The following is a 25,890-nucleotide window of genomic DNA, read 5'->3' on the forward strand; positions in this document are numbered from 1 at the left end:
CAGAGCCTGAGGCAGGAGGATCGTTCTGAAAGCATCCTGGACTACATAGTGTAGCCCCTATTGCAAAGGAGAGAAAGAACCCAGAACCCACTGGGCATAGCCACGTGTACATCTGCAGGTGCTCCAGACAGGCCTGCACAGGACATGCAACATTTGGGCGGGAGGGGGGGAGGAGAGGTCATATGACTGGGAATACTTAGAAATTTTACAAGGCCTAAAATCAAGTGTGCTACAGTATCTGTTTTTAAATGGTAATAATTTAAAATAAGTATATATATGAAAATATATTTTGTATATATTCATATATACATATAAAATATTTCACATATATGAAAATATTTTCAAGTCTGTAATAAAGTACAAAATTACACCAGAAAAAGTACACTTAATCAAAACCAATACTGACATCTGTTATGAAGTACAAATTTCCACTCAAATAATGAGTTCTGTGAGACTCTGGCAGGACTGTAGTGCTCGTGGGTGTCCAGTTCTTTGGTGTTTCCCTGTCAGCGCAGACAGCTTTCCAGAACAGTCTTCCGGGAAGGGCAGGAGTGTAGGCCAGTGTGGGCCAGTGGTGTAACAGCCTTCACCTGAGGCTGAGGTCAGCCATCCTCTTCCAAGTCTGAGACCCCTAAGTCTGTCAGCGGGACTGTTCTTTTGGTGCTTGTCAGCAACCCCTTCTCAAATTCTTCTTCTGTGATCTTACCTTTCTTAAATTTTTTCAAGAGCCTTGTATCATTAAGGAGTTCCTGCATGTCCTCGTCATCGATATCCGAACCCTGAGTGCAGAAGCAACAAGGCTATTAGCTGCGGCTCTAGAAAGCAGCAGATCCTGTTGGGCCTACAGGAGCCAGGGTCAACACCAGAGGCTCCAAAATGAACGGGGGAGTGCGGCGTCCTCACACACTGAATGTCGGGGTTCTAAGGAGGAGGCTAAGGAACAAAGAGCATCACACTTTACCTCATCCTTTTTCCTCTTTGCATTCATCTTCTTCTTCCTCTCCTTCTTGGCCTTCTGCTTCGACCAAGCTTTATTTTTGATGAACTTTCTTCTCCCTTCATTTTCTGTCCTCTCTTTTCTTTTTTGCTCCAAAAGTTTCTGCCTCTGTTTTTCTCTAATTTTATCTTTAAATGGAATCATGTCAGTATCGATGTCTGCGGGCACAAAATCTGGAAACTGCTTCCCCCTCAGTTCTGGCATCCTGGGCATCCTTAACAGGGCAAACCCTCGAGCAAGGCTCGCAAAGTCGAGATCTAACAGATAAGAGCTTAGAGTTAGCACTGCAAGACATCACAGCTGGGCACGGGTTCCTCATGATGTTGCTTAATTAAATGACGTAATAAATTTAATTAGAATTTTTAAGAAACATTTTTCAAGATGGAAATGGCAGTTTATTTTGCCTCTACTCAGAGTCCTATATAGGACTTTCTTTTTTATTTTTATAAACACTAACCTAACATGCCACATATTTCATTAAGACAAAGCAACCCTTGTCACCCAAAGACTCAGAGAAGAAGAAATATGATTATGTCAGACATGGTGGCACCCAGCTTTAATCCCAGTACTTGGCAGGCAGAGGTAAGATCTCTGAGTTTGAGGCCAGCCTGGTCTCCACAGCAGGAACCGGCAGGGCTACAGAAAGACCCTGTTGTCCCCCACCCCAAAAAGGCAAAGCACCTGCTTACCCTTCAGCCTGAAGATGAGGCTACACTCGTGCTTTGCATAAGCCTGGACGAAGGACACGAAGGCTTTCATGCCCTTCTCGAACACTGCCCTGTCGGCCATGGCCATGGCCCGGAGCTTTGGCAGAAGGTCTACTGTGTTTCTCTGGAGGCTCATCTCCTGCAGGGGACACTACAGAGACCACCATCTCACCTTCCCTGTAGTCCCTCCAACCCAGTACCTTCCAGAGCTAATAAATCAAGGACAGCACAGTACACCAAGAACCAGGGGCCAAATCCAGCCCAAACACATTCCTTAGTCAAATAGGAGTTTGGAGCTCTTTTTTTTTTAAGTTTGAAAATGGCATTGCACATAACAATCCCGACTAGTAAGATGGCAGGCAACAATAGGAAGTGTTCCCAAGTCATGATGCTGGCCAATACCTCCCAACCCAGCCCAGGTGAGTTGCTAACCTCCTCTCAGTTGCTAACCACCAGCTACCAGGCCAGTGTGCCTCTTACTTTCTGGTTAATGGCCAGGAAGTTGATGTATGCCTCCTCCATCGGCAGTAGGAACACCAGAGCGCTGCCACCGTGGCCTATCCGGGCTGTGCGTCCACAGCGATGCACGAAGGCACTAAGGGGACAGGGTGGGGCAGTACCCCAGGGTAGCAGTGAGCAGTCAGGATTCAGCCATGCAGCTGTCGCACGACACAGTGCTGCATAGTGAGTATAGAGGAGGTGCAGAGAAACAGACGCTGCAGACAGGATCCAAGGGATGGTCTGCTGGCTCTGAGGACACCCGACCAAAGCTGGGCTTCCTCAGATCACACAGCAGTCACAGGGCAAAACTGACAAGCAAGAAAAAGCCTAAAGAGAAAGGGCCCTGGAATGACAGATGTCAGGAAAACATCACTTGAATTTGAACGCAGCTCTGACATTTCGAAAGCACGTGAGGAAAACAGCATGGCAGTGCAGGCCTCTAGTCCTAGCACTCCTAAGGCAGAGGCAGGCGGATCTACATGGGGCGGCAACGAGTTCCAGGGCTACAGAGAAACCCTGTCTTCAAAAACCAAAACTATGGCATAAAAACAGAGAAGTTGACCAATGGAATCTAATAGAAGACCCTGACTTTAACTCACAAACCTATGAACACCTGATTTTCGATAAAGGAGCTAAAAGTATACAATGGAAAAAAGAGAGCATCTTCAACAAATTGTGCTGGCAAAACTGGATGTCAATCTGTAGAAGAATGAAAATAGATCCATATCTATCACCATGCACAAAACTCAAGTCCAGATGGATTAAAGACCTCAGTATCAGTCCGAACACACTAAACCTGATAGAAGAGAAAGTGGGAAGTACTCTACAGCACATGGGCACAGGAGACCACTTCCTATGTATAACCCCAGTAGCACAGTCACTAAGAGCATCATTGAATAAATGGGACCTCCTGAGACTGAGAAGCTTCTGTAAAGCAGAGGACACTGTCACTAAGACAAAAAGGCAACCCACTGACTGGGAGAAGATCTTCACCAACCCCGCAACTGACAAAGGTCTGATCTCCAAAATATATAAAGAACTCAAGAAACTAGACCGTAAAAGGCTAATCAACCCAATTATAAAATGGGGCACTGAGCTGAACAGAGAATTCTCAACAGAAGAAGTTCAAATGGCCAAAAGACACTTAAGATCATGCTCAACTTCCTTAGCGATCAGGAAAATGCAAATCAAGACAACTTTAAGATACCATCTTACACCTGTCAGAATGGCTAAAATAAAAAACACCAATGATAGCCTTTGCTGGAGAGGTTGTGGAGAAAGGGGTACACTCATCCATTGCTGGTGGGAATGCAAACTTGTGCAACCACTTTGGAAAGCAGTGTGGTGGTTTCTCAGGAAATTCGGGATCAACCTACCACTGGACCCAGGAATACCACTCTTGGGAATATACCCAAGAGATGCCCTATCATACAACAAAAGTACATGCGCAACTATGTTCATAGCAGCATTGTTTGTAATAGCCAGAACCTGGAAACAACCGAGATGCCCTTCAATGGAAGAATGGATGAAGAAAGTGTGGAATATATACATATTAGAGTACTATTCAGCAGTAAAAAACAATGACTTCTTGAATGTTGCATACAAATGGACAGAAATAGAAAACACTATCCTGAGTGAGGTAAGTCAGACCCAAAAAGAGGAACATGGGATGTACTCACTCATATTTGGTTTCTAGCCATAAATAAAGGACATTGAGCCTATAATTCGTGATCCTAGAGAAGCTAAATAAGGTGAACCCAAAGAAAAACATATAGGCAACCTCCTGAATATTAACCATCAGGCGATGAAAGGAGTCAGAGACAGAGACCCACATTGGAGCACCGGACTGAAATCTCAAGGTCCAAATCAGGAGCAGAAGGAGAGAGAGCACGAGTAAGGAACTCAGGACCGTGAGGGGTACACCCACACATTGAGACAATGGGGATGTTCTATTGGGAACTCACCAAGGCCAGCTGGCCCGGGTCTGAAAACTCATGGGATAAAACCAGACTCGCTGAAAATAGCGGACAATGAGGACTGCTGAGAACTCAAGAACAATGGCAATGGGTTTTTGATCCTACTGCATGTACTGGCTTTGTGGGAGCCTAGGCAGTTTGGATGCTCACCTTACTAGTCCTGGATGGAGGTGGGTGGTCCTTGGACTTCCCACAGGGCAGAGAACCCTGATTGCTCTTTGGGCTGACGAGGGAGGGGGACTTGATCGGGGGAGGGGGAGGGAAATGGGAGGCAGTGGCGGGGAGGAGGCAGAAATCTTTAATAAATAAATAAATAAATAAAAACAAAAAAAGGGAAAAAAAAACTAAAAGGGAAAAGCAAAAACTAAACAAGAGACAAGTGTGTGGGGAGTGTCCGCGCTCTCGGAGAGACGCAGTTTAGAGTAGCCTGGTGCTCTTTTCAATACTCTGTAATTTGCACTTTCATTTTATTTATCCTCTACATACACACCACTTTACAGACAGCATCTCAACTCGGCAGCTCAAGCTGATAAACTCTCGACTTCCATCCTTAGCCCCCTAAATACCACTATTATAAGCAGGAGTCACCACACCTGACTGTCTGAACGTGATTGCTAGAACACACCAAAGCTATTTGGCCACTTGCCTACTTCTGGAATTGAATGTTACAGGAGCTGGGCTTTGATTTCAAAACTAAGCCAGAAACCGGGCGGTGGTGGCGCACGCCTTTAATCCTAGCACTCGGAAGGCAGAGACAGGCGGATCTCTGTGAGTTCGAGACCAGCCTGGTCTACAAGAGCTAGTTCCAGGACAGGCTCCAAAACCACAGAGAAACCCTGTCTCAAAAAACAAACAAAAACAAAACTAAGCCAGATGTGGTAGTACATGCCTGTAACCCCAACACTCAAGAGGTAACGGCAGGACCATCAGAAGTTCAAGACCATCTCTGGCTACAAGACTCTTGTCTCAAAAAAAAAAAAAAAATTAAGATGTTTAAAATTTCACTGCACATTCACCCCTCCAGGTTCCTGTCCCCCTCGGCTCAGTCCCCAGACAGAGGAACACCTCACGTACCTGGCATTGCTGGGAGGGTCGTACTGTAAAACCCAGTTAACTTCAGGAATATCGATTCCCCGGGCCATCACATCCGTGCACACCAGGATCCCACTAGCAATGAGAGCAGCACATGAGCCTGGCCATCCCCTAGCCATCATGTGTTCAAACCCCAGCGACAGCAGTGCAGGGCTCTGGAGTCTCTCACACAAACAGCTACTTTCTTTAATAGAATACTTTGATTTCTTTTTTCTTCCTCCTACAATCTTCCCAGACTTTATAAACTGCCAACAAAAGTGGGGAGTAGAGGAGGCTGCAGAGATGGCTCAGCACCCATGACAGGCAGCTCACACCCACTGTTAACTCCAGTTCTGGGGGATCTGATGTTCTCTTCTGGGATCCAGGGGCACCTGGATTCACATGCATAAATCTACACACATCACACATAATCAATAATAAAATGTCATGGACACACAGACACACACGAAGAGTGGGAGAGACAGATAACGATTCTTTCTAGCCAGTACTAGGGTGGAGCCAGGGCCTCTGCGTGCTAACAGGTGCACTGCCAACCACTGAGCCTCACCCGGACCCTATTTCCCTTTTGAGACAAGGTCCTCTGGTCCATCCCTCTGTAGTACAGGGTAGCCTTGAATTTCATTCCTCTTTCAATCTCCCACACACTGGGGTTACAAACATGTACTGCCACAGTTGGCTTAATTTTTTAAAATTTTTATTTGCCTGCATGTATGTCTGTGTGACGGTGTCAGATCTTGGAGTTACAGATAGTTGTGAGCTGCCCATGTGGGTGCTGGGAATTGAACCTGGGTCCTTTGGAAGAACAACCAATGTTCTTAACCACTGAGCCAACACTCTAACCTCTGGTTTAAATTTTCTTAATTCATGAATTTCTACTTGAGAAATAAAATTGTAGAGGGCCAGCCCTCAGCAGCCACTAGAAAACAAGTAACATCTTTAGCCTGTGACTAGGACAACAGCAGGGTGCCGCTGTGTTCTTGTTGCTGCTTGAAAGGAGCCATGCAATGCTTAGGAAAAACAGGAAGAGCTGTGCTCATCAAGACACCCCAAGTCTCCTCTGTCTAGCCAGCGCTCTATAGCCCATAGCAGGATCTGTCCCAAAAAGACTGTGTTTGCTCTTATTTACCCGGGGGCAAATAGGTCCTCAAACCTCCAGTGTGCCAAGCCCTGGGAGACACAGCAGTGAACACACAGGCCTGTGATGGAGTAGAGAAATCTAGTAAAAACTTGGAGACCCCAGCTTAGTATATGGGGTGAGGGTCCAAAGCAGGCTTTGGGTGCCTTCAAAGATGTAATAACTGAGTAGAAACCAAAAAGGCTCCAGGAGGGCAGAGGAAGAAGGGGCAAGTGCAGGACCTGAGGAGTCTGGTGACCTGCCCTGACCTGCCCTGCCGTGCCACTGAGGACACCGGTCCCCACTGACCTCTGCAGCTTGCGGAACTCCATGAAGATCTTATTGCGCTTGTACTTCATCTTCCCGTGGATGCACAGGATCTTGGCTCTCTTGAGCAGCGCCTCCAGGGCCTTCCCATAGTACTCCACACACGCGCACGTGCTGTCAGAAGGGAAAGCGCTCAGTCACCGACCACTGGGGTCCAGGGACTGGGGAAGGATGCAGAGAAGGGCAGTGGGTACAGACCTGCCGAAGGAGCCCCTCACTTCTCGCCACCATCCATCCAACCCCTCAAACGCCAGTACAAACCCTGACATGGGTCCTGCTGTCTAGCAATGGCCCAGTAAGCAGGATCTACTTCCCCCATGCTGTCATCAGGACCAGATGGGATTTGAATTTCCTGTCTTTCTGCTTGGCCTCCCAAGTACTGGGGTTGTAGCAGAGACCAAGCCTGGAACCAATCTGATGCATTTCATTGTACAAAAGTCAAAACAGGTTAGAGAGGAAAAAGAGAAGCCATGTTGGCATATACCTTTTATCCCAGCACTGGAGGGGCAGAAAGAAGTGGATCTCTGAGTTTGAGACCAGTCTGGTCTGTATGCCTAGTTCCAGGCTAGCCAGTGAATCCCTGACTAAAATAAAACAAACAAACAAAAACAGCCCAAGCCCACCCAAGCAGGCACCTGTTCCTATCTTCCTCGTTGTAACAGGACACTCTGTGGCTGAGCAAGCTGCTCCAACCATCTCTCTGACCCTGCTTCTCAGAGCAGCATTCAGCTCAGTCTAAGTGAAAAGGGTGGAGGCAGGAGCATTGCCTTCTTCCCCCTACTCTCTGCCTCGGTGAAGACGTGACAAGACCACACGTACAGTGGTCAACTGGAAGCCACAAGATGACTCTCAAGATAAAAGAACGGTCCTGAACTCAGGAGGCAGAGGCAGGCGGATCTCTGAATTCAAGGCTAGCCTGGACTACACAAAGTGAGTTTCAGGACAGTTCAGACTGTTTCACAGAAAAACCCTGTCTTTAAAAACCAAAAGGATGAAAGAAAGGCAAGGTGGAGGCAGGTGTGGGAACATCAGCCTTGACACCGCTAAGCCCACAAGGCAGACGCAGGAGCTGCTGCTTCTGGACATCACCGCAGCGGGAGCCACAGAAGCTGGGCTCTAGTCACCAGGTGCACACAGCCCGAGAGCCCCCTGTGCTCCCCGCCATCCCAAACCTGACCTGGAGCCTACCTGAAAAAGACCAGGTGCTTCTCCTGCTGATGGTTCCGAAGGAAATGGACCAGCTGATTGAATTTCTCATCTGCCTTACATATCTACAAGGAGGGGGAAAGTCACATATTTGCAAAAATAATCCCATAACTGTTTTCAGTTCCAGCCTTTTCTTTCTTCCTCTCTATTTTTTTAGGGGGACAAGGTCTCACATAGCCCAAAGTGACCTCAAACTCTTGTAGCAAAGGTTGGCCTTGAACTCCTGGTTCTCCTGCCTTCACCTCCTGAGGACTAGGATTACAATAATGTATGCACCACCACACCCAGCACAGCCTTCACTTATTCATTTTAATATGCTGATTTATTTGGAGAGGCACATGCACAGAGGTTGAGGGTAGCTGGCAGGAGTCAGCTCTCCATCTGCCATGTTGTACCCACATTGAAATCAGTGCCTTCACCCACTGGGCCAAAGTCAGTCTGCCCAGCTCAGAGAGAACAAGACAGACATCCTAGCCTGCCCGGCTCACAGGGAACAAGACAGACATTCTTCTTCAACCTGCCCAGCTCAGAGAGAACAAGACAGACATCCTAGCCTGCCCGGCTCACAGAGAACAACATCCTAGCCTGCCCAGCTCAGAGAGAACAAGATAGACATCCCAGCCTGCCCAACTCAGAGAAGCTTGATCACGTGCTGCTGCCAGTGTTCACTTTATGTCATAAAACTGTGACTGGAAAGCACTGCTATATCAGGCAACTGTTCCCAGGAACCACCAGACAGCCAGGCCTGGGCCAGCTGCGGTACCAGCTCCCTTGCCCAGGCAGCAGTGGGTCCAAGTGAAACGAAGAACACGCGTTACCTCCAAGCTTGAATCTAAGGCCACGTTGTTCCAAAGCTGCCACAGTAAGACAAGCACAGCCTCAGGAAATGAGTGTACGCGACTACCTGAAGCACTGCCACGGAGACAGGCTCCACCCCCTTCCCAGTCAAGTGCCCAATCCAGGCCCCAACCAGAAACATTCAGTCCCAGTGAATGAGTTTTCCTGGATTTTGTAAAACTAACACTGCAGGTTACAAACTGGTCTCATGGGGCACAGTAATTCAGGTCTGTACTGCCAGGGAGACAGAGGATAAGGAGTTCAAGGCCATTCTCAAATACACAGTGAGGTGCACGCCTTTAATCCCAGCATTTGGGAGGCAGAGGCAGCGGATCTCTGTGAGTTCGAGGACAGCCTGGTCTACAGAGCAAGTTCCAGGACAGCCGGGACTGTCAGAGAGAGAAACCTTGTCTTAAAAAACAAACAAACAAACAAACAAACAAAAACTCTTAGCTGGGAAGTGCTGGCACATGCCAGCCTGTCTACAAAGTAAGCTCCAGAACAGCCAGGGCAGTTGCACAGAGAAGCATGAACAGACAAAAAGTTGTGCTAAGACACGTCTAACCGTCATCTAAAAGACAGAGAGGGTGGCCACTGTGTGTCCTCAGTGTTTCCTGACTCTTCCCATCCTGAGCAGCTGTGGGGGTTGACTCACTATCCAACGGCCCTATGAAGGACGAAGCTGGGACCCCCTCCGAGTCTTGGCTCCTGCTCTGTACCGAGTAGTAAGCCCTGCCACTCATGGGAAGATGAGCCTCCTCCCTTCCCCAGCCCAGTTTAAGGAAAGGCTAGCCCATAAATGCCAACATCCCTCAGGCAGCTGCCGTCTGACAAGAGCTCATAGTCCACACAATGTGACCCTCTGGTCTCAAGCCAGCCCCATCTCTGTGGATAGTGGAGGCACAGGACAAAGCTACAGGCCCCACACTCACCATGTAATGGTTCTCCAGGCGGGATGGGGTCTTCTGGGTACTGCTGGCTGCCACGCCTTTCTCCTTCACAGAGATTCGGACAGGGTTCCGGAGGCCCGCTCGCACCAAGTTCTCCACTTCCTGTGTCTGCGTGGCTGAGAAAAGGCCTGTTCTCCTCTGCTTTGGCAAGAACTCCAGGATGGTGTTTATGCTGGAAACAATACATACATACATAAACACACACACACACACACACACACACACAAATTAAAGCAGAGGAGCTGGGCACAGACGAAGAGGCAGAGGCTAAAGGACTGACAAGTCCAAGGCCAACCTAGGCTTCAGAGCTAAGTTCTAGAATAGCCTGGGCTTCCCAGTAAGATCCTGCACAAAATGAATCAAATATTAAAAGTCCAGATGGCAGCTGGGCACAGTGGCCAACGTGGTCTATAGAGCAAGTTCTAGGATAGCCAGAGCTACATAGAAAATCCCTGTCTGAAAAAACTAAACCAAAACAAAACAAACAAAAAAAAAAGAAAGAAAAGAAAAGAAAAGAAAAGTAGGGATAGCATGCGGACACAAGCCACACCGTTGGGAGATAAAAGCATTATAATTTCTGTTCCTCCTTTACATCATCAAGGTCTCTCTAATACAAGTGTATAGTAATTGGCATGGACTACATGACAAGCTACATACATGAATCATCCTAAAACCTGATATCATATTAGAGAAACCATGAACAAAAACATAACATCACAAACAGAAAAACTGAAACTAGCCAGCATAGTGGCCTGTGTCTGTGCTGCTGACATACAGGACTCCAAAGATCCCGAATTCAAAGCCATTCTGGGATACAGAGTGAAACTTTATTTCAAACTTTAGCACAATACACAGACTCATCTTTTAAAAATAAAAGAACTGGGACTAAACCCTGTGATAGAAGCAGAGGGTCGAGCCACCTGAGGTTTGACAAAAGTCCCACTGCACCTCCTACCAGCTTCACCCCCTCCAGGAAGCCCCCATTCTAGTACCTTGCTTCAAAGCCCATGTCAAGAAGTCTGTCTGCCTCATCCAGCACCAGGACATCCAAGCTTCTCACACAGCTGGCCAGGTCCAGACCCTCAGCCTTCCTCCGGAACATGTCCTCCAGGCGGCCTGGGGTTGCCACAATGATGTTCCCACTTTGGAAAGAAAGCTCCCATTTAGCGTGTGCTCTGGATCTCAGGAACAGTTACCGAGATACCAAGTCCCCACCCTGCAAGGCCATCTCCATGCCAGGGAGAATGATGGCTGCACGGTAGACACAAGGGCTGGGAAAGAGGAGGATCTGGTTATAGGCCAGGATTCAGGCAGGATGGGCAAGGTCCAGCCCACTGGCCACACTGGCCACCTGTGTTAGCAAGCATGTTGCTGGCACACAGCCACACTCTACCCCTACTGTAGACTATCTCTGCCATCTCTCTCTATTGCAGCAGAGAAACTGCAACACGACACCACATGGCCCACACAACTCAGGCCGACCTCTGACCTAAAGCAACAGAAAACACAACTATAGGAGGGAGACAGATGGGGTAAGGGTGACTCATGGCAAAATACTCGTCTGGTATGCATGAGACCCGCAGTTCAAATCCCAGCAAAAACAAACTGGGAAAGAGAGCGAGGGAGAGACAGAGGGGAGAGGGGAGAAAAGAGAGAAAAGGAGAGGGGAAGGAAGAAAAAAGAAGGGGAAGGGGAGGGGAGAATAAAAAAGAAAGGGAAGGAAGAGGAGGGGAGAGAGTTAGACCAACAGGCTGAAAGCCAGATGTGACCAAGCAAACCAGCTGCTTATGTTTTCACACAATGTAGACTGTAAGCAACTGCTAAAAAAATCTGAGACACACACGTATGGAATTCCACCCTCTACAGTCTTCACAAGCTGGCAGCAAGGAACCAGCCTTGCCAGGCAATGCTCAGCAACAGGTGAATACTAGGGGCACCAGGCGTTCACACCCAGGTTGTTTACATAACCTGCCCCGACTCCCAGGACAACCGGAGACTACGAAGTGTTCACAAGGGAACCAGGAGGTGGGCAGGGAGGAAACACCCTCTGGAGGACCCCAAGGTACTTCCTAGGAGCCAAGAGCACAGAGGCAGGAGCAGGAACTTGCAGGCTCACCCATGCTGCTTGAACCTCTCCACATCTTCTCCAGGGTTCCGGCCTCCAATCCACAAGATCTGACTGAAGCAAGAAATGGGACTTGGAGCAAAGTCAGGCAAAATAACAACCCAGGCCAATAGGGATTCTCCACACCCATCACCTCAAGTGCCATCTCGAGGGCCCTGCACCCAATCACCTGAACTGCGGGAAGTGCTTTGTGAAGTGCGAAAGGACCTCGTCAATCTGAATGGCCAGCTCCCGAGTGGGAGTGATGATGATGGCTCCGACCTGCCCGCACGGAGGGGAACCACAGGGTCAGCAGTACATAGGTTCCGGGTGGGATCGCATTAGTGCTGCATCGTGTATCCTCAGACAATTCCTAGGACTTTTCAGCAGTCCCAGGGCATATCACACATCACCACATCAAGAGCTGTGAAGGGTGGCTCAGTGGTAGGCACTTGCCTACCATAAACAAAGCCCAGCACCACAAAACAAAAATATAACCAACATAGGGCTCAGGGATGGCACTGGGCACTCTCCAAAGACAGGGCTTCTCTGTAGCTTTGGTGCCTGTGGACCAGGCTGAACTCGAACTCACAGAGATCCACCTGACTGCCTCCCGAGTGCTGGGATTAAAGGTGTGCACCGCCGCCCGACAAACCCTTCCTTTTATAAGTCGCCTTGTCCATGGTATTTGTCACAGCAACAGGAAGGTAATTAATACTCTCTGTGTAGCCCTAGCTCAGCTGCTTCCATGTTCCTCTGACTGTTTATTCCTCACATTTCTTAGATAAACTTCATATTCACAGAGAGTCACCTGCTTCTGCCTCCCACGGCTGGGATTAAAGGCATCCAATACTAAGTCCAGCCAATATTGAACGCTTTTTTTTTTAAACATTTTATTTTTTATTTATTTATTTAACTTTATTATGTTCGTTGGTCTGAGGGTGTCAGATCTCGTGGAACTACATTTTCAGACAGTTGTGAGCTGCCATGTGGGTGCTGGGAATCGAACCCGGGTCCTCTGGAAGAGCAGTCAGTGCTCTTAACCGCTGAGCCATCTCTCCAGCCCCGAACGCTTTTTTTTTTAAGATTGTATTTATGCACATGAGGTTCTGCCTGCAAGCATGGACACACATCCTGTGCATCCCAGGCAGAAGAGGGCACCAGATCCCTTATAACTAGAGGTACAGAGATTGAAAACCCTCGGGAGATCCTGAGAAACAAACCCAGGTCTTCTGCAAAAGCAACCAGTACTCTTGTCCATTGAGCCCCCACTGAGGGTATTTTAAACAACAAAATCACAACAAAAGCCACAAAAATGAGGAGCTATGGATATAGCTCAATAGTAGAGCACTTGCCTAGTAAATACAAGGTCCTAGGTTGGGTCTTCAGCTAAGAGAGGATTAAAACAGACAAACAAACACAACTAACAGATTGCTCATAAGGATACCTGCTTACAGTATGAGAGCGAAAATGGCATTTCTACCCATACCCACAGGTGACCAAGAAAGTACCCAAGTGTCATGAGAGCAACCCAGCATCGACTTCGGTTTAACAAGCAGGTAAATTCAAAATAGACTCCTCAGATACCAAACAGGATTCAGCTCAGGCCTAAACCGTCCTGCCTCCAGGACAGTCAGTCAACCCTCCTCACCTGGCTCTTCTTTAACTTCTCCTCCCTTCTCAGAAGAATCTCCACAATGGGGATGACAAAGGCCAGGGTTTTCCCACTACCTGTCACCTGCAAAGGGACAAAGGTTTTGCCTTGCTTCCCGCTTGGCTAGGAGGACCAGGGACGGACTGTTGATGAGATACTCACAGCCTCCGCAGCGACATCTTTGTTTTTCATGAACAGAGGGATGGTGGCCGACTGCAGGGAGAGATGACAACAGCTGTTTACACAACACCACAGCCAAACAACAGAGACCCAAGTCCTAGGGACACGGGGGTGACTGAGGTCAAACTGGAGCCCGCCCCACGGGGATCCCGAGTAAACAGTCACCACAAAGGGTTGAATTAAACGGGACAAGTTGTAGCCAGGTGTAGTGGCACACGCCTCTAATCCCAGTACTCAGGAGAGAGGGGCAGGTAGAACGGTCTCAAAACCAACCAAGCAACCAAGAGTAACACTGTGAGTTATCTATAAGGACAAGTGTGGCAAGAGTCCTGGATTCAAGTCCTAACACTCGCATTGTTCCTTCTTGGACTAGGAAAGAGCTGGAAACATTGGACATTTTAAATTTATTTTTACTTATCTGTATGTAGGCTACAATCATAGAGGTATGCAGGAAGGCAAGAAAAGAGTGTTGGATCTCCTGGAACTGTAGTTATATTCAGTGGTCAGCCTATCCACTGTGGGTGATGGGTACTCAACCCTGGTCCTCTGCAAGAGCAGCAAGTGCTCTCAACCACTGAGAACCCTGGAAGCATAGGATTTGCCACCAGCCCCCGGACATTTGCACTGGTATTCTCTCTCTCTGGCAATCAGCTTCCCCCAGTCACCCGAAGCCAGCCCCTCCCCTCCCTGATTATCCAGGTCTCAGAATGACAACTCCCTCAGAGGCCTTCAGCCTCACTTCACCGCACGAGTCTATCTCAGTTCCTTCATAACGCTCAGCACAAGATAAATTACCTCCTTCCTATACTTCTTCCTCTAACACCCCCTCTAAAAATAAGGCCCACGAGTAGGTACCAAGACTGTCAAGTATCCAGAGCCTAAATGAGACCCAGATACATTCCAGGTCCTTCATAAATGGTTGGCGAGCTTTTGGTTGTTTGCTTGATTGCTTGTTTTGATAAATAGAGCAAGGGAGACTCTGTTTCCCCAATAATAACCACAGGTCACAGTCACCGGGCGCCCACCTGGATTATTTAGTCCCCACAATGCTATGAAGAAAGTGACTGTAATTTCTCAGACGGAAAGGGCATAGAAGGAGCCACTCTCCGAAGTCGCTAGAGCAGGCAGGACAGGCACAAAGCTCTGAGACCCCGGAGTGGGTATCGTGAACACGCGTGGCACTGCCCCATCCCCGAGGCTGCATTCGAGAGGCTGACCGCTCGGCCTCGCTTCCCAGTGGGCCCGATACCTGCACCGGCGTCATGTGCGGGAAGCCCAACTCGCGCAGTGCGCCCAGCACCCGAGGATGCAGCGGCACCTGCAGCGACTCCCAGGCACCCTCCGTCACGTGTTCCATATCGCTTTCCCTGGCCTTCCCTGTAAGACTGCTCGGAACACCGAGACAGTACCTCCAGAAGCACTTCCGCTTCCGGCTGGTCCAACGCCGGGCGGAAAACCGCACTCCAGCGATGACGTTCCGGAGGACGTGCCCGAGAAGCTAGGAAGAGGAGCACAGCGGACGGGAAGGCGAGGCGGTAGGGCGATGGAAGTGACAGGAAGGAGCCCCGACTTGTCCCAGTAAAGGATGCTGGGGTTCTCCCCGCCCCGTCGGTGAGCATACAAGGAGCATGACTCTCAGGAATTCGCGGCCAAGCGAGGGCGCCAGACAAAGTCTCCCAGCTGAGCCTTTAAGCTTAGCTCACCTGCGGACCTGGGGTCAGCTTTCGCTGCTGTCTTCCCCACGCCCTTCAGTCTGATCAGCAGAACGCCTGTTTCCTTTCCCCCTACACGGACTTTTAGCGTGTGCATTTAGTAGATTCACAGCCCCCAAAGCAAACCAGCAGTCGGGGAGTAACTAAATGTTGCCTATAGATAACACACTTGAGGCACAAATGAACAAAAAGTCCTCATCGCATCCTCAAAAAGCTTCTGCAACTACCATAGAGGGCAATCTGAGGACAGGCAGTCTGTTAAGGGCATCAGGCAATCACGAGGCTATTTGCTTTTGGGGCTCTAGTTACTACTTTGCTGAGCTTAAAATCTCTTCCGAGTCTGTTTATTTACTAATTCTACGAAAGGTAATGGCAGCTATGAGATATCTATAGGACAAACCATGTAGTTTGGCGGGAGGCCAAGCTTTAAGGGATGCAGTATTTGGTGACTGGCTATTCCCTGCTTTCTTAGCAGCTCCACGCTGGGAAGGATCTCTGCAGGAGAGCTGGCTCCACCTTCCCTTTTCCACAGCCTTGGGCAACTCACTTCACCTCCTTCCACTCTATCTCCCTACATCCATAAACTACGTGATTAAGTAAAATTAATTAAAATGTGACTTTCTCCACCCACAAGATAGTTAACATTGACCCAAAGAAACCACACAGGATAAAATGGTTATTTTTATGTTTTGGTGGGGTTGTTTTGTCTTTTGAGACAGGCTCTATGTACCCTGGGCTGTCTTGAACTACATAGACTATGGTGACCTCAAATCTCAAAAAGATCCATCCTCCAGAGTGCTGGGATTAAAACGATGGGCCATCGCACACCTGGCTTAAATTGGTATTCTTGTTCACTACCCTTGTTTACAGAAATAAAAATGACATAACATAGTTGTTTACAAACATAGGCATATCTCATTTGAAGAAAAAGAAAATTTGTATTTATCAAAAAATTTAAGTTAGCCAGCATTAATATAAACCAGATATTGACGGTTTTTAAAAAGAATTGTTTATTTACTGAACCTGGGGCATATTAGATACACAACCAATTTTAAATTTATATCTTTTAATTCAATTCTGAAGTGTTTTCACACACACACGCACAAAAAAAATTGGCATGCAACAGCTGCCCTACGGTGAAAGAGTCACCTTATCAACAGACTGTTGCAAGGATAGTCATCGGGGTTGAAAAATTATTTGTCCTGAACATGAAAACTTATAACAAATTTAAATAAATTTTACAAAACTTATTACTTGTAGTTTTCCCCTTGCAAGATCCAAAATGGAAAATTAAAATCTCCAGGTAGCTACCAGACATCAGTCAGCACATAATCCTGGATCGCCCACACCCAAAGCAGAGCGACGTTCATGAAACCCATCATCAGAGAGAAAGCCTCTTAATTTTCTATAAACAAAACTGACATGTGCCAAAAAAGAAAGACACCAGAGAACAAACAAAACCCTAGTGCTGACACTGAACCAGGGCCTCAAGGCCACTGACTAAAAGGACAACAGTGGCTGCCTATCACTGCAAGCAATCCAAGAGGCTTAACCCTTTGGCATGAGAAATGCAGGCTTCCACTTGAGCAAACTCGCTCCTCCTAAGTGCCAACACGAACAGAGATGTGGTACAGAGGGAGAGCAGTCTGTCCCAACACCCAAAAAACTGGCTCCAACAGACTTCTACGTTCTCGGCTGCTTGTGTCAATTCAAATAGAGGTGATTGAATTCCAAGGTTCAATATAAAACGTTTGGGGCAAAGTGCTGGGATAAGTCTTTAGTTTAAGCAACCTCAAAAGAAAGTATGAGTGCCCACATGGTAATATACCCCACCACAGGTTGCTCTGCCCTGAGCTGGGGCCAGAAGGGTCAATTTCAGTTTATTGTTGATGTATTGACTCAACAAAATGGACACCTGATAATGAACTACAGATGAGGGACTCCCTAGAATGCAGTCAGGCTGTGGGGTGCTTCCGGAACAAACTGCGTTTTATTATAAAAACCAAAGTATAAGGAAGCATAATAAAGACCATAGTCCCAAACAGCATTAATAGCCCCTGAACTCTTGGAAGGACTTGTATAATGGGGCAGCATTCAAGTAAGAATTAAAGGCCAATCAAATGTCAAATTTCCACTCTAACTTTCCTAAACAGGTTACCCCACACCAATTAATCACAAAGAAACATAAGTCATGAACATTCAAAAACAAAAATGTATAAACTAATGACATTATTATGACCAAGGTGTTTGGTAAACAAGTGAATTGTGAATTTGGGATCAACAGGAAAAGGTCTTTTAAACAACCCTCCGGACTTCAAAAAATCTCTTCAGGTAGTAGATCTGTCCCAATGTCATGGCAACTAGAACAAGAGCTTCGAAGAAGGACCAAAGGACCACTCTGCTGTTTGTGTTGTCGTTGACTGTGGAGATAAACAAACAAACGTTAAGCAGCCTGCACAGCAGCACAGGAACCTCGTCACCTCCATGTAACATGCCACCCAGGGCTGACAATTACTCCATCCACCAAGGCCAAAGACTGGGTGCTTTAAAAATGACGGACCTATCCTGTAATTTCTACCTACCTTCAGGAAGCGAGTGGTGGATCACTACTAGTTCGAGGCCAGACTCAGCCCCTCAGTTAAAACAGAGTTCAAGGCCAGTTTAGAATACTGTCTCAAGGGCTGGAGAGATGGCTCAGTGGTTAAGAGCACTGGCTGCTCTTTCAGAGGTCCTGAGTTCGATTCCCAGAAACCACATGTTGGCTCACCACCATCTGTAATGAGATCTGGTGCCCTCTTCTGGCATGTGGGCATACATGGAGGCAGAATGTTGTATACATAAGAAATAAATAAACCTTTAGAATACTGTCTCAAAAAAAAAAAACAAACACGTGTATCTGAGGAATATTATCTGCCACAAAGTCTCTCACTTGTGCAAAAACAAATTTTCATTATTTTATTTGAGACATTCTCTTTATGTATAGCCCAGAATAGCCAAGAACCAGGTTGGTTTTTTTTTTTCCCCCGAGACAGGGTTTCTCTGTAGTTTTGTAGCCTGTCCTGGAACTAGCTCTTGTAGACCAGGCTGATCTCAAACTCACAGAGATCCAACTGCCTCTGCCTCCCAAGTGCTGGGATTAAAGGCATGTGCCACCATGCCTGGCAGCCAAGAACCGGTTTTATAGCTGAAAATACCCTTAAAACTCCTGACCTTCCTACTTCCATTTCCCAGGTGCTGGGATTCCAAGCACATGCCATAATAACCAGCATCTCCTTTAACTTATTTTTAAAAAGCATCATTGTGGGGGTTGAAGAGATTACTAGATAATCAGGAACACTTGCTACTTTTCCAGAGGAACCAAGTTAGGTTCCCAGCATCCACATCAAGTGGATCACAGCCACCTGTAACTCCAGTTCCAAGGCATCTGATGACCTCACCTGGCCTGAGGACACCTGCATGCATGCATGTGGCACACACAAAGAGATATGTGATATATACATAATTTTAAAATAAAAGACATTTTTTTCTTCCGAGACAGGGTTTCTCTAACAGTCCTGGAACTCACTCTGTAGACAAGGCTGGCATTGAACTCAGAGGTCTGCCTTTCTCTACCTCTGGAGTGCTGGGAATTAAGGCAAGCACCACCATCACTTGGTTTAAATAAATCTAAAAAGGTCAATGAGATGGTTCTTAATAATATTCTGTTATATACATAGTTGGTGCCTAGTCCAACTGTCATCAGATAGGCTTTACCCAGCAACTAATGGAAACAGATACTGAGACCTACAGCCAAACATTAGGTGGAGTTCAGGGGATCCTGAAGAAGAGGGGAGGAAGGATTGAACAACTCAGTGGTATGAAGGACACCATAAGAAAACCCACAGAACCAACTACGCTAGGCTCATAGAGGCTCACAGACTGAACCAACAACCCAAGAGCCCTCTGCATATATGCTAAAGTTGTGTAACTCGGTCTTTGGGTGAGACTCCTAACAGTGAGAGCAGGGATGTCTCTGACTCTTTTGCCTACTTTTGGGACCCATTCCTTCTACAAGATAGCCTCATCCAGCCTTAATAAAAGAGGAAATACCGAGTCTCACCTCAATTTGATATATTAGGTATGGCTGAATGGCTGAAATCAATGGAATGCCAACAGTTATCTGAAGAGAAACAGTAGTGGAGTGGATGAGGGGAGGGATGAGAGACTGGGAGAGGGAAAGGAGGGGGAAAACTCTGATTGGGAAGTTAATAAAAAAACAAACAAAAAAACTTATGCTAGCCGGGCATGGTTAATCCTAACACATGAGAGGCAGAGGCAGGTGCCTCTCTTGAATTTGGGCCAACTTGGTCTATATATTGAGAACCAGGACAGCCAGGGTTACATAGAGACCTTGTCTCAAAAAAAAAAAAAAAAGCAAACATACAAACATTTCTGGTATAGAGTAATGTCTCTGCAGTAAACCAGCTTACAAGGTTCAATAAACATGCGTCTCACAGACCATCCTTCAGTGTAATTCTAAAGTCAAGGCCTTGGTATGGTCTACTTGCAAAATTATAGGCAGGGGGGAAACACCACCACCAGGGGACACTGTCACAGGCTGTGTCAATAACTTACTGGCTCTGTGTATTCTCTCCCGGACTTCCATGTACTCCTGTTCATGCTTTACCGCTGTCATTGCCACTGCCAGTTCATTAATCATTTCTTCTAGCTTGTTCTGATGAGCTGCGGAGGATTGGGAGACAGAGCAGCACACTTAGTCATCTCCTTGTGAGAAATACTTGTTAAATAGAATATTTCTCAGAGAAGGCACACGAAAGCAGTCAGTTTTAGAAAGAGCTCAAGCAACTACTTGAACCACCGGTGACAATTCAATCCTCAAGAGCTATTCCTTTTGGTCTTGCTCTTTTTGAGGCAGTGTCTAACGCAGCCCAGCCTGGCTTCAAGCTTCACAAAATAACCAAGGCCAGACTTCCACTCCTGACCCTCCATCCTCAACCTCCCAAGTAGCCATCAAAGCATCAAAGGCACGTACGTCCATACCTGGTTGGGTTTTTTTTTTTTTGGAGACAGGGTCTCACTATGTTGTCCTGGCTACCCTGAAACTCACTCTGTAGACCAGGCTGGCTTTGCACTCACAACGATCAGCCTGACTCTGCCTCTCCCTCCTAAGTGCTGGAGTTAAAGGGATGTACCACTAGCTTTTCAGAACATTTTTAGAAGTCCATTCCAGCAGAGGACCCACTCTATTTCCTAGTAGGTAACAGACTATACTAACTAGAGAAAAATTACCCCTGAGGAATTCCTTCCAGTTAACTGTACTAATGGCAAAAATCAAAAACAAAAAACTCACAGTGCATATTTGTTTTACACTTAAAACAAATGAACAACAGCCAAAAGCCTAAGTATACACGTAAGTTTTTAAATTAATAGGGAAATCTCCTTTACACAATTTGCCAGGCAGTGGTGCACACCTTTAATCCCAGCACTTGGAAGTCAGAGGCAGACAGATCTCTATGAGTTCAAGGCCAGCCGGATCTACAAAGCCAGTTCCTGGAGAGCCAGGACTGTTACATAGAGAAACCCTGTCTCAAAATCTCATACACACACATAAAAAAAGAAACACATAATTCCGATGTTTTTTTTTTTTTTCTTGGTTTTTCGAGACAGGGTTTCTCTGTGGTTTTGGAGCCTGTCCTGGAACTAGCTCTTGTAGACCAGGCTGGTCTCGAACTCACAAAGATCCGCCTGCCTCTGCCTCCCAAGTGCTGGAATTAAAGGCATGCGCCACCACCGCCCGACTTTAATTCCGATGTTAATTTAGCACCAAAACAGGTTTTTAACTACATAAAGTGGAGCACAGAACTTAACACTCAGGAAAACTAACCAGTCGCATGCTGCTTCCTGAGTATCTCAACTGCCAAGCGCAGCAGCATGCATGAGTGAAAACAAGCCGGGAGTGGTCTGGTTCTCAACCAGGGACTCATTCACAGAAGAGTAGGTGTGGGGCTCTGGAGGGGATTCAGGGGTCAGAGGAAAACCTCAAGATCAAACTCAGGTCCTCACACTTGACACACGAATCATCTCGACCACCCCAGGTATCCTCTCTAATCAAGCTGTTCTAAAAATAAATCAAATCAAATCAAATAAATAATAAAGAGTTGCCTCCCAGCTGCCCAGGATCCAGCCTCAGGTAAGATTTACTCAGGGTAACCCTCAGGTTTTCAAGCCACTGGCCTCCACGCCGAAGGGCTGGACCAGAATGTCCAATCACCCCTCAGAAGCCTCTGGAGTGCACACGTTATGTCAAATGTTTTAAGTGGGGTTTCTTAGGACTGGAACTTCAACTGTAGAATAAAAAATGTCTACAGACATTAAAAAACATCTCAAATGGCAAAAACTGACCCATTTGGAAACCACTGCTTTAGAGAAGGTTCAACCTAACATCAACAAGCAAAAGCAAGAATCTGAGACAGCTAAAAGATTAACCAGAAGTTCACTACCCACATTTATAGGCCATTACTTTCTAGCCATGTAATAGGACCAACATTTAGAGTGTAAAAAAATATCAAGTCCTTCAAAGCTGATTTTCTCTCACGGAGAATTAGGCAAGCACAGCACTATAAATGGCCCTAATAATAAGCATAGGAATTAAACAAAATTCTTAAATTTACAGACTTCAAAACCATACAAAACTTCACCTTCACTGTGTGGGTCCTTGTAAATGCTCAATATCGAGGTATGTATGGCCTAAACAAACACTGCGGGATGTGATAAACAACAGCCGGTTCCCACAAATTCTACCATGTGCTGTGGGAAGAGGGAAAAACATCCTGTTGGCTGCTGTGAATCAGCAAAGCAATTTCTCCAGAACCAAGCATAGTACAGACCTGTGGCCCCAGCTACTCGGGAACCTGAGGCAAAAACATCACAACTTAGGCCCAGCAGGGGTAAAGCTATGAGGACCTATCTCAAAATTGAAAATATACAGAAAAGGCTGGGATGCAGCTCACTCAAAGTGTGCTTGCTTGCCATGCAACAAAGTCCTATGTCTAATCCCCAGCACCACCACCACCAAGTAAATAAATAAATAAAAATTAACAAAGCAAAAAATGTGTAATAAACATTCCGCCAAAGCAAATTTGTCATCAGGAGCTCTGAACAACTCATGCACGGTATTTTAAAGCAAACCAAACTTCACATTAGAAACCTTAGCAGTGAGAAGCCTAGATAATGCTGGCTCTAAAGTGTCTAGTCTTGTCTCTGTCTTGTGCGTTAGTTGAGCCTTTGCACCCTTCAGCATTCATTTTAGACAAAGCCAAATAAAAATGTCAGGCATGGTATTGCCATTTCTATCAAACTGAAGTAATTCAACTTGTACCTGTTAACCAAATTTTCAAATTTACCTAAAATAATGTAATTAATCACAGGGGATTTAAGAAGGAAAAACCACTCTCATGCCAACAAACTGACGTTAGAGGAGTCAGACACTAGGTACATGGGTGCAAAACCAAAAAACAGGATGCTGTCAAAAAACAAAACCAGCAATGACATACCATCCCAGGAGTCTCCACCACCTAGAGAAAAGTGAGGAGATTAGCTAGGCTAGCACAGCACATCTGCAACTGTAAGCAGAGGTGTGTGGGCCCCAGAACTAGCAAGTTAAGAGAATCCAGACACATGGAGACTAGAGGTTTACAAGAGCACACGATGACCCCCATGGCTGCCAGAAGGGACAATCAAAACCACTGAAAACAAACAGTAACCTTGAGAAACAGGTTAATTACAGGATTACATCCACTTAAACAGGAATATTTTTAAGGACAGTGGATCAATCTGCAAAGAGAAATTTTAAAAATCACACACACACTCACACACACACACAGTACTCAGATGGGTGCATGTAATGAACTTAAGTGAGTTTTTCATCAAAGTGACATTTCACCTTCTGTCTCCATGTCTTGTCCTTTGGGAGCCTCCCCAATGTCAATGGTGAACATAACTATCTTTGGAGTCATGGTGGACATCCTATTACTAAAGCAGAACTTGTAGGTCCCATCCATGTGGGCTGCGAACGTGTACTTCCCGCTGGACTCTCGGTCTCCTTTATAGATTCCTTTATTATCTGGTCCTGTGATCTGGAGGCAGAAGAAAAAAACAGAAAATTCACTAAATATTAATATCGTAAGTAGCATCCTTCAGCAGGAAAAAAATCCACTAGACTGAGACTTGATTAGGTCCCCAGCAGTGAGCCACTTTGGGCACTAATTCTCCCACTTAATCAGCAAGAGTGGACTCAATGGTTCCCTAAAGCACCCCTCCACTCTAACCGCCTTAAGGTATCATCTGTCCAAGGGAAATGTAAATCTGTCAGAAACAGAAACGGGACAATTCAAGATAGTCCCGACAACAGGAAGAAAGATTTCCAATTGAGAAATTTTATTTCTGCTTTTTGTTTTGAGATAGGGTCTTATTATTAGCACAAGCTGCCTCTGTCTAAAGTGCTAGGGAATTAAGACCAGAGCCCTTTGGACTGAGACCCTTCTGTCAGGCCATCAAGCACACGCTGCAATGATCTTGAAGCGGGTGGCCACTGCCATGTGTGATGCACAGGTGCCATATCACCATGCCCTTTCTCAACACCCTGGAGGAAGTCACACAGCTGTTTCTCTGTCTAAGGCTGGTTATGGTTTTGGCTGTGTGCTGTTGATACTTTCTTGCTGTATAAATACAATTTATCGAGTTGTTACCAAGATGAAAAAAATGTGTGCCCAATCATACCCTACCAAATGAGTAATTTTATAAAGGATAAATTTTATCAAGGATTTTTTGTTATCACTGCCAAACAACAAAGGGATGTGATTTATCTGGCATGCCTATTAAGGATTGGAGAAGAGCACCAGGTTGGAAGTGTGTGTGTGTGTGTGTGAGAGAGAGAGAGAGAGAGAGAGAGAGTCAAAAGAGGGTATCTGATGCACTGGAGCTGACATCACAGCTAGAGTTGAACCCCCTACGCTGAACTCCAGGTCTCTGAAGAGCAGCAGGCATGCATAACCGCTGAGCCATCTCTCCAGCCCAAGCCTGCCTCCTTTAGAGCCAGTCACCTGCAAAGCTTGAGAAACTGGAAAAGCTCATCTTTACCTAGATGGGTTCCTGGCCTCCAAACTTTGGGGTCCCGGTTGTAGTAGAGATTTGCTCAGCTCTATTATCAATCACGACCAAATGAACAATCTTTACACCCCGTCGGGAACACTAACAAGCAAATTAAAACTAGTGTATCTGGTACTGTAAGGGTTCCTCCCCCCTTACTGCAGCAAACTGTCGGGACATGGCAGTGACTATCCCTCAGAAGGCAGAAGCAGGTGAATTTCATGCCTGCGTGAGCTACATAATACAACCCTGCCTCAAAAAAATTCGACAAGTCAGTTTCATTCTCCAAATAAATGTTTTCTAAAACACCTCGCTGCAATCTCGCTCCTAAAATGAGTGACCCCAGCGCATCTCTCGTGGGGCCGATGGGGCCGCTTGCGTAAGAAAGCGGGTAGGAAGTTTTAAGCTGGTTTCTGCCAAAGTCAGAAACTGCACGGCTGCCTTAGCGCTCCTCGGCGGCTTGCGATCTACTTTTTCAAAGTTTGTTCCCGCGCCACGCCGCACGCGAGTCCTTGCGGACCGAAGAGAACGACGCTAAGCCGCTCCCGCCCGAGCTGACACGCGGCCGCCGCGGGACAAAGCGAAGGGAGAGGCCGAGTCCGCGCCCGAGTTCCGAGCGGAGCCCGAAGCCGCTCGGAAAGACGAGCGCTACCCAGGCCGCGCCAGGGCCCGTCGGGGGGCTACGCGACGGACGGCGACGAGGCCCCTCCCCGGCCCGCGCCCCGGCGGATGCTGTCCCGCTCAGGCCCCGCGCGCGACCCGGGACTCTCCAACCCCCCGAGCGGCCGAGCGGCGCCGCCCCGACGGCGGGCAGCGCGGCCGCACCTCCACGTCGATGTCCAGGAAGCCGCCCTCCGCCACCTCGAAGATAAGGCCCATCTTGGTGCCCGAGGTGACCCGCTCGAAGAAGCACTCCTCGGCGTGTGCGTCGATGCTGACGAAGTAGCCCGAGGCCGTGGCCAGCAGCGCGGCCAGCAGCACCAGCAGCTCTGCGAGCGTCACCATGGTGCGGCACGGGCCGAAGCCGGGAAGCGGACTGCGGCCTCCGGAGCCGCCGCCACCGCTGCCGCCTCAGCCGCCGCCGCCTCAGCTCCTCCCCTTCCGGCTGTTCCTCCCGTGGGGGCTGATGCGGGCGCCGCTGATTGGCCGGCGCCGACAGCTGCCACGTAACGGACGCACGGCGGCCGCCGAGGGACAAGATGGATCCTGAGACTGGACGGCGTACCCAATGAGCCAAAAAACCGTCGGCCCCAGTCCTTCGACGTTCAAACTAATGGTCACGTGGACTAGGGCTAGCGAAAAGGCGCTGTGCTTTTGGAAGTGCTAGTTGCTCTTTTGCCGAGGTCCCGAGTTCGAGTCCTAGAGTTCACATGGTAGCTCACAACC

General features: G+C 47.3%; 2 protein-coding genes across 3 annotated transcripts; both read right to left on the bottom strand.

The window, feature by feature from the left end:
* Nucleotides 1–149: 149 nt before the first annotated feature.
* Nucleotides 150–15,066, bottom strand: Ddx55 (DEAD-box helicase 55). The gene is made up of 14 exons (XM_041648574.1): nt 14,895–15,066; nt 13,628–13,678; nt 13,463–13,549; nt 12,002–12,093; nt 11,824–11,886; nt 10,700–10,849; nt 9,690–9,879; nt 7,903–7,985; nt 6,697–6,828; nt 5,256–5,348; nt 2,185–2,299; nt 1,687–1,855; nt 962–1,254; nt 150–779 (listed from the first exon to the last, which is right to left on the bottom strand). The coding sequence occupies exons 1-14, from the start codon at nt 15,000–15,002 to the stop codon at nt 603–605; spliced, it is 1,803 nt and encodes a 600-aa protein (XP_041504508.1). The 5' UTR covers nt 15,003–15,066; the 3' UTR covers nt 150–602.
* A 1,277-nt stretch (nt 15,067–16,343) lies between these two features.
* Tmed2 (transmembrane p24 trafficking protein 2) lies at nt 16,344–25,614 on the bottom strand. Of its 2 annotated transcripts, XM_041649097.1 has the most exons (5): nt 25,330–25,614; nt 23,300–23,492; nt 22,911–22,931; nt 19,972–20,079; nt 16,344–17,777 (listed from the first exon to the last, which is right to left on the bottom strand). In XM_041649097.1, exons 1-5 carry the CDS (start codon nt 25,507–25,509, stop codon nt 17,653–17,655), a joined length of 627 nt encoding a protein of 208 aa, XP_041505031.1. In that variant the 5' UTR covers nt 25,510–25,614; the 3' UTR covers nt 16,344–17,652. The 2 variants fall into 2 exon arrangements, with proteins under 2 accessions (XP_041505031.1, XP_041505033.1); XM_041649099.1 differs by lacking the exon at nt 22,911–22,931.
* Nucleotides 25,615–25,890: the final 276 nt, after the last annotated feature.

The sequence above is a fragment of the Microtus oregoni genome, unplaced genomic scaffold (assembly GCF_018167655.1).
Source record: "Microtus oregoni isolate MIOR12 unplaced genomic scaffold, Mior012 000003F_ref0000135, whole genome shotgun sequence".
NCBI lineage: Eukaryota > Metazoa > Chordata > Mammalia > Rodentia > Cricetidae > Microtus > Microtus oregoni.

Coding starts and splice junctions, on each gene's coding strand:
- Ddx55 (XM_041648574.1), bottom strand. CDS start 15,002: ATGGAACACGTGACGGAGGGTGCCTGGGAGTCGCTGCAGGTGCCGCTG. Junction 12,094..13,462: donor AGAAGTTAAAGAAGAGCCAG/GTGAGGAGGGTT, acceptor CCGTGCGGGCAG/GTCGGAGCCATCATCATCAC. Junction 780..961: donor CAAAGAGGAAAAAGGATGAG/GTAAAGTGTGAT, acceptor TTCTGCACTCAG/GGTTCGGATATCGATGACGA.
- Tmed2 (XM_041649097.1), bottom strand. CDS start 25,509: ATGGTGACGCTCGCAGAGCTGCTGGTGCTGCTGGCCGCGCTGCTGGCC. Junction 20,080..22,910: donor TGGTGGAGACTCCTGGGATG/GTATGTCATTGC, acceptor AATCCTCCGCAG/CTCATCAGAACAAGCTAGAA. Junction 17,778..19,971: donor GGAGAGAATACACAGAGCCA/GTAAGTTATTGA, acceptor TTATCTCCACAG/TCAACGACAACACAAACAGC.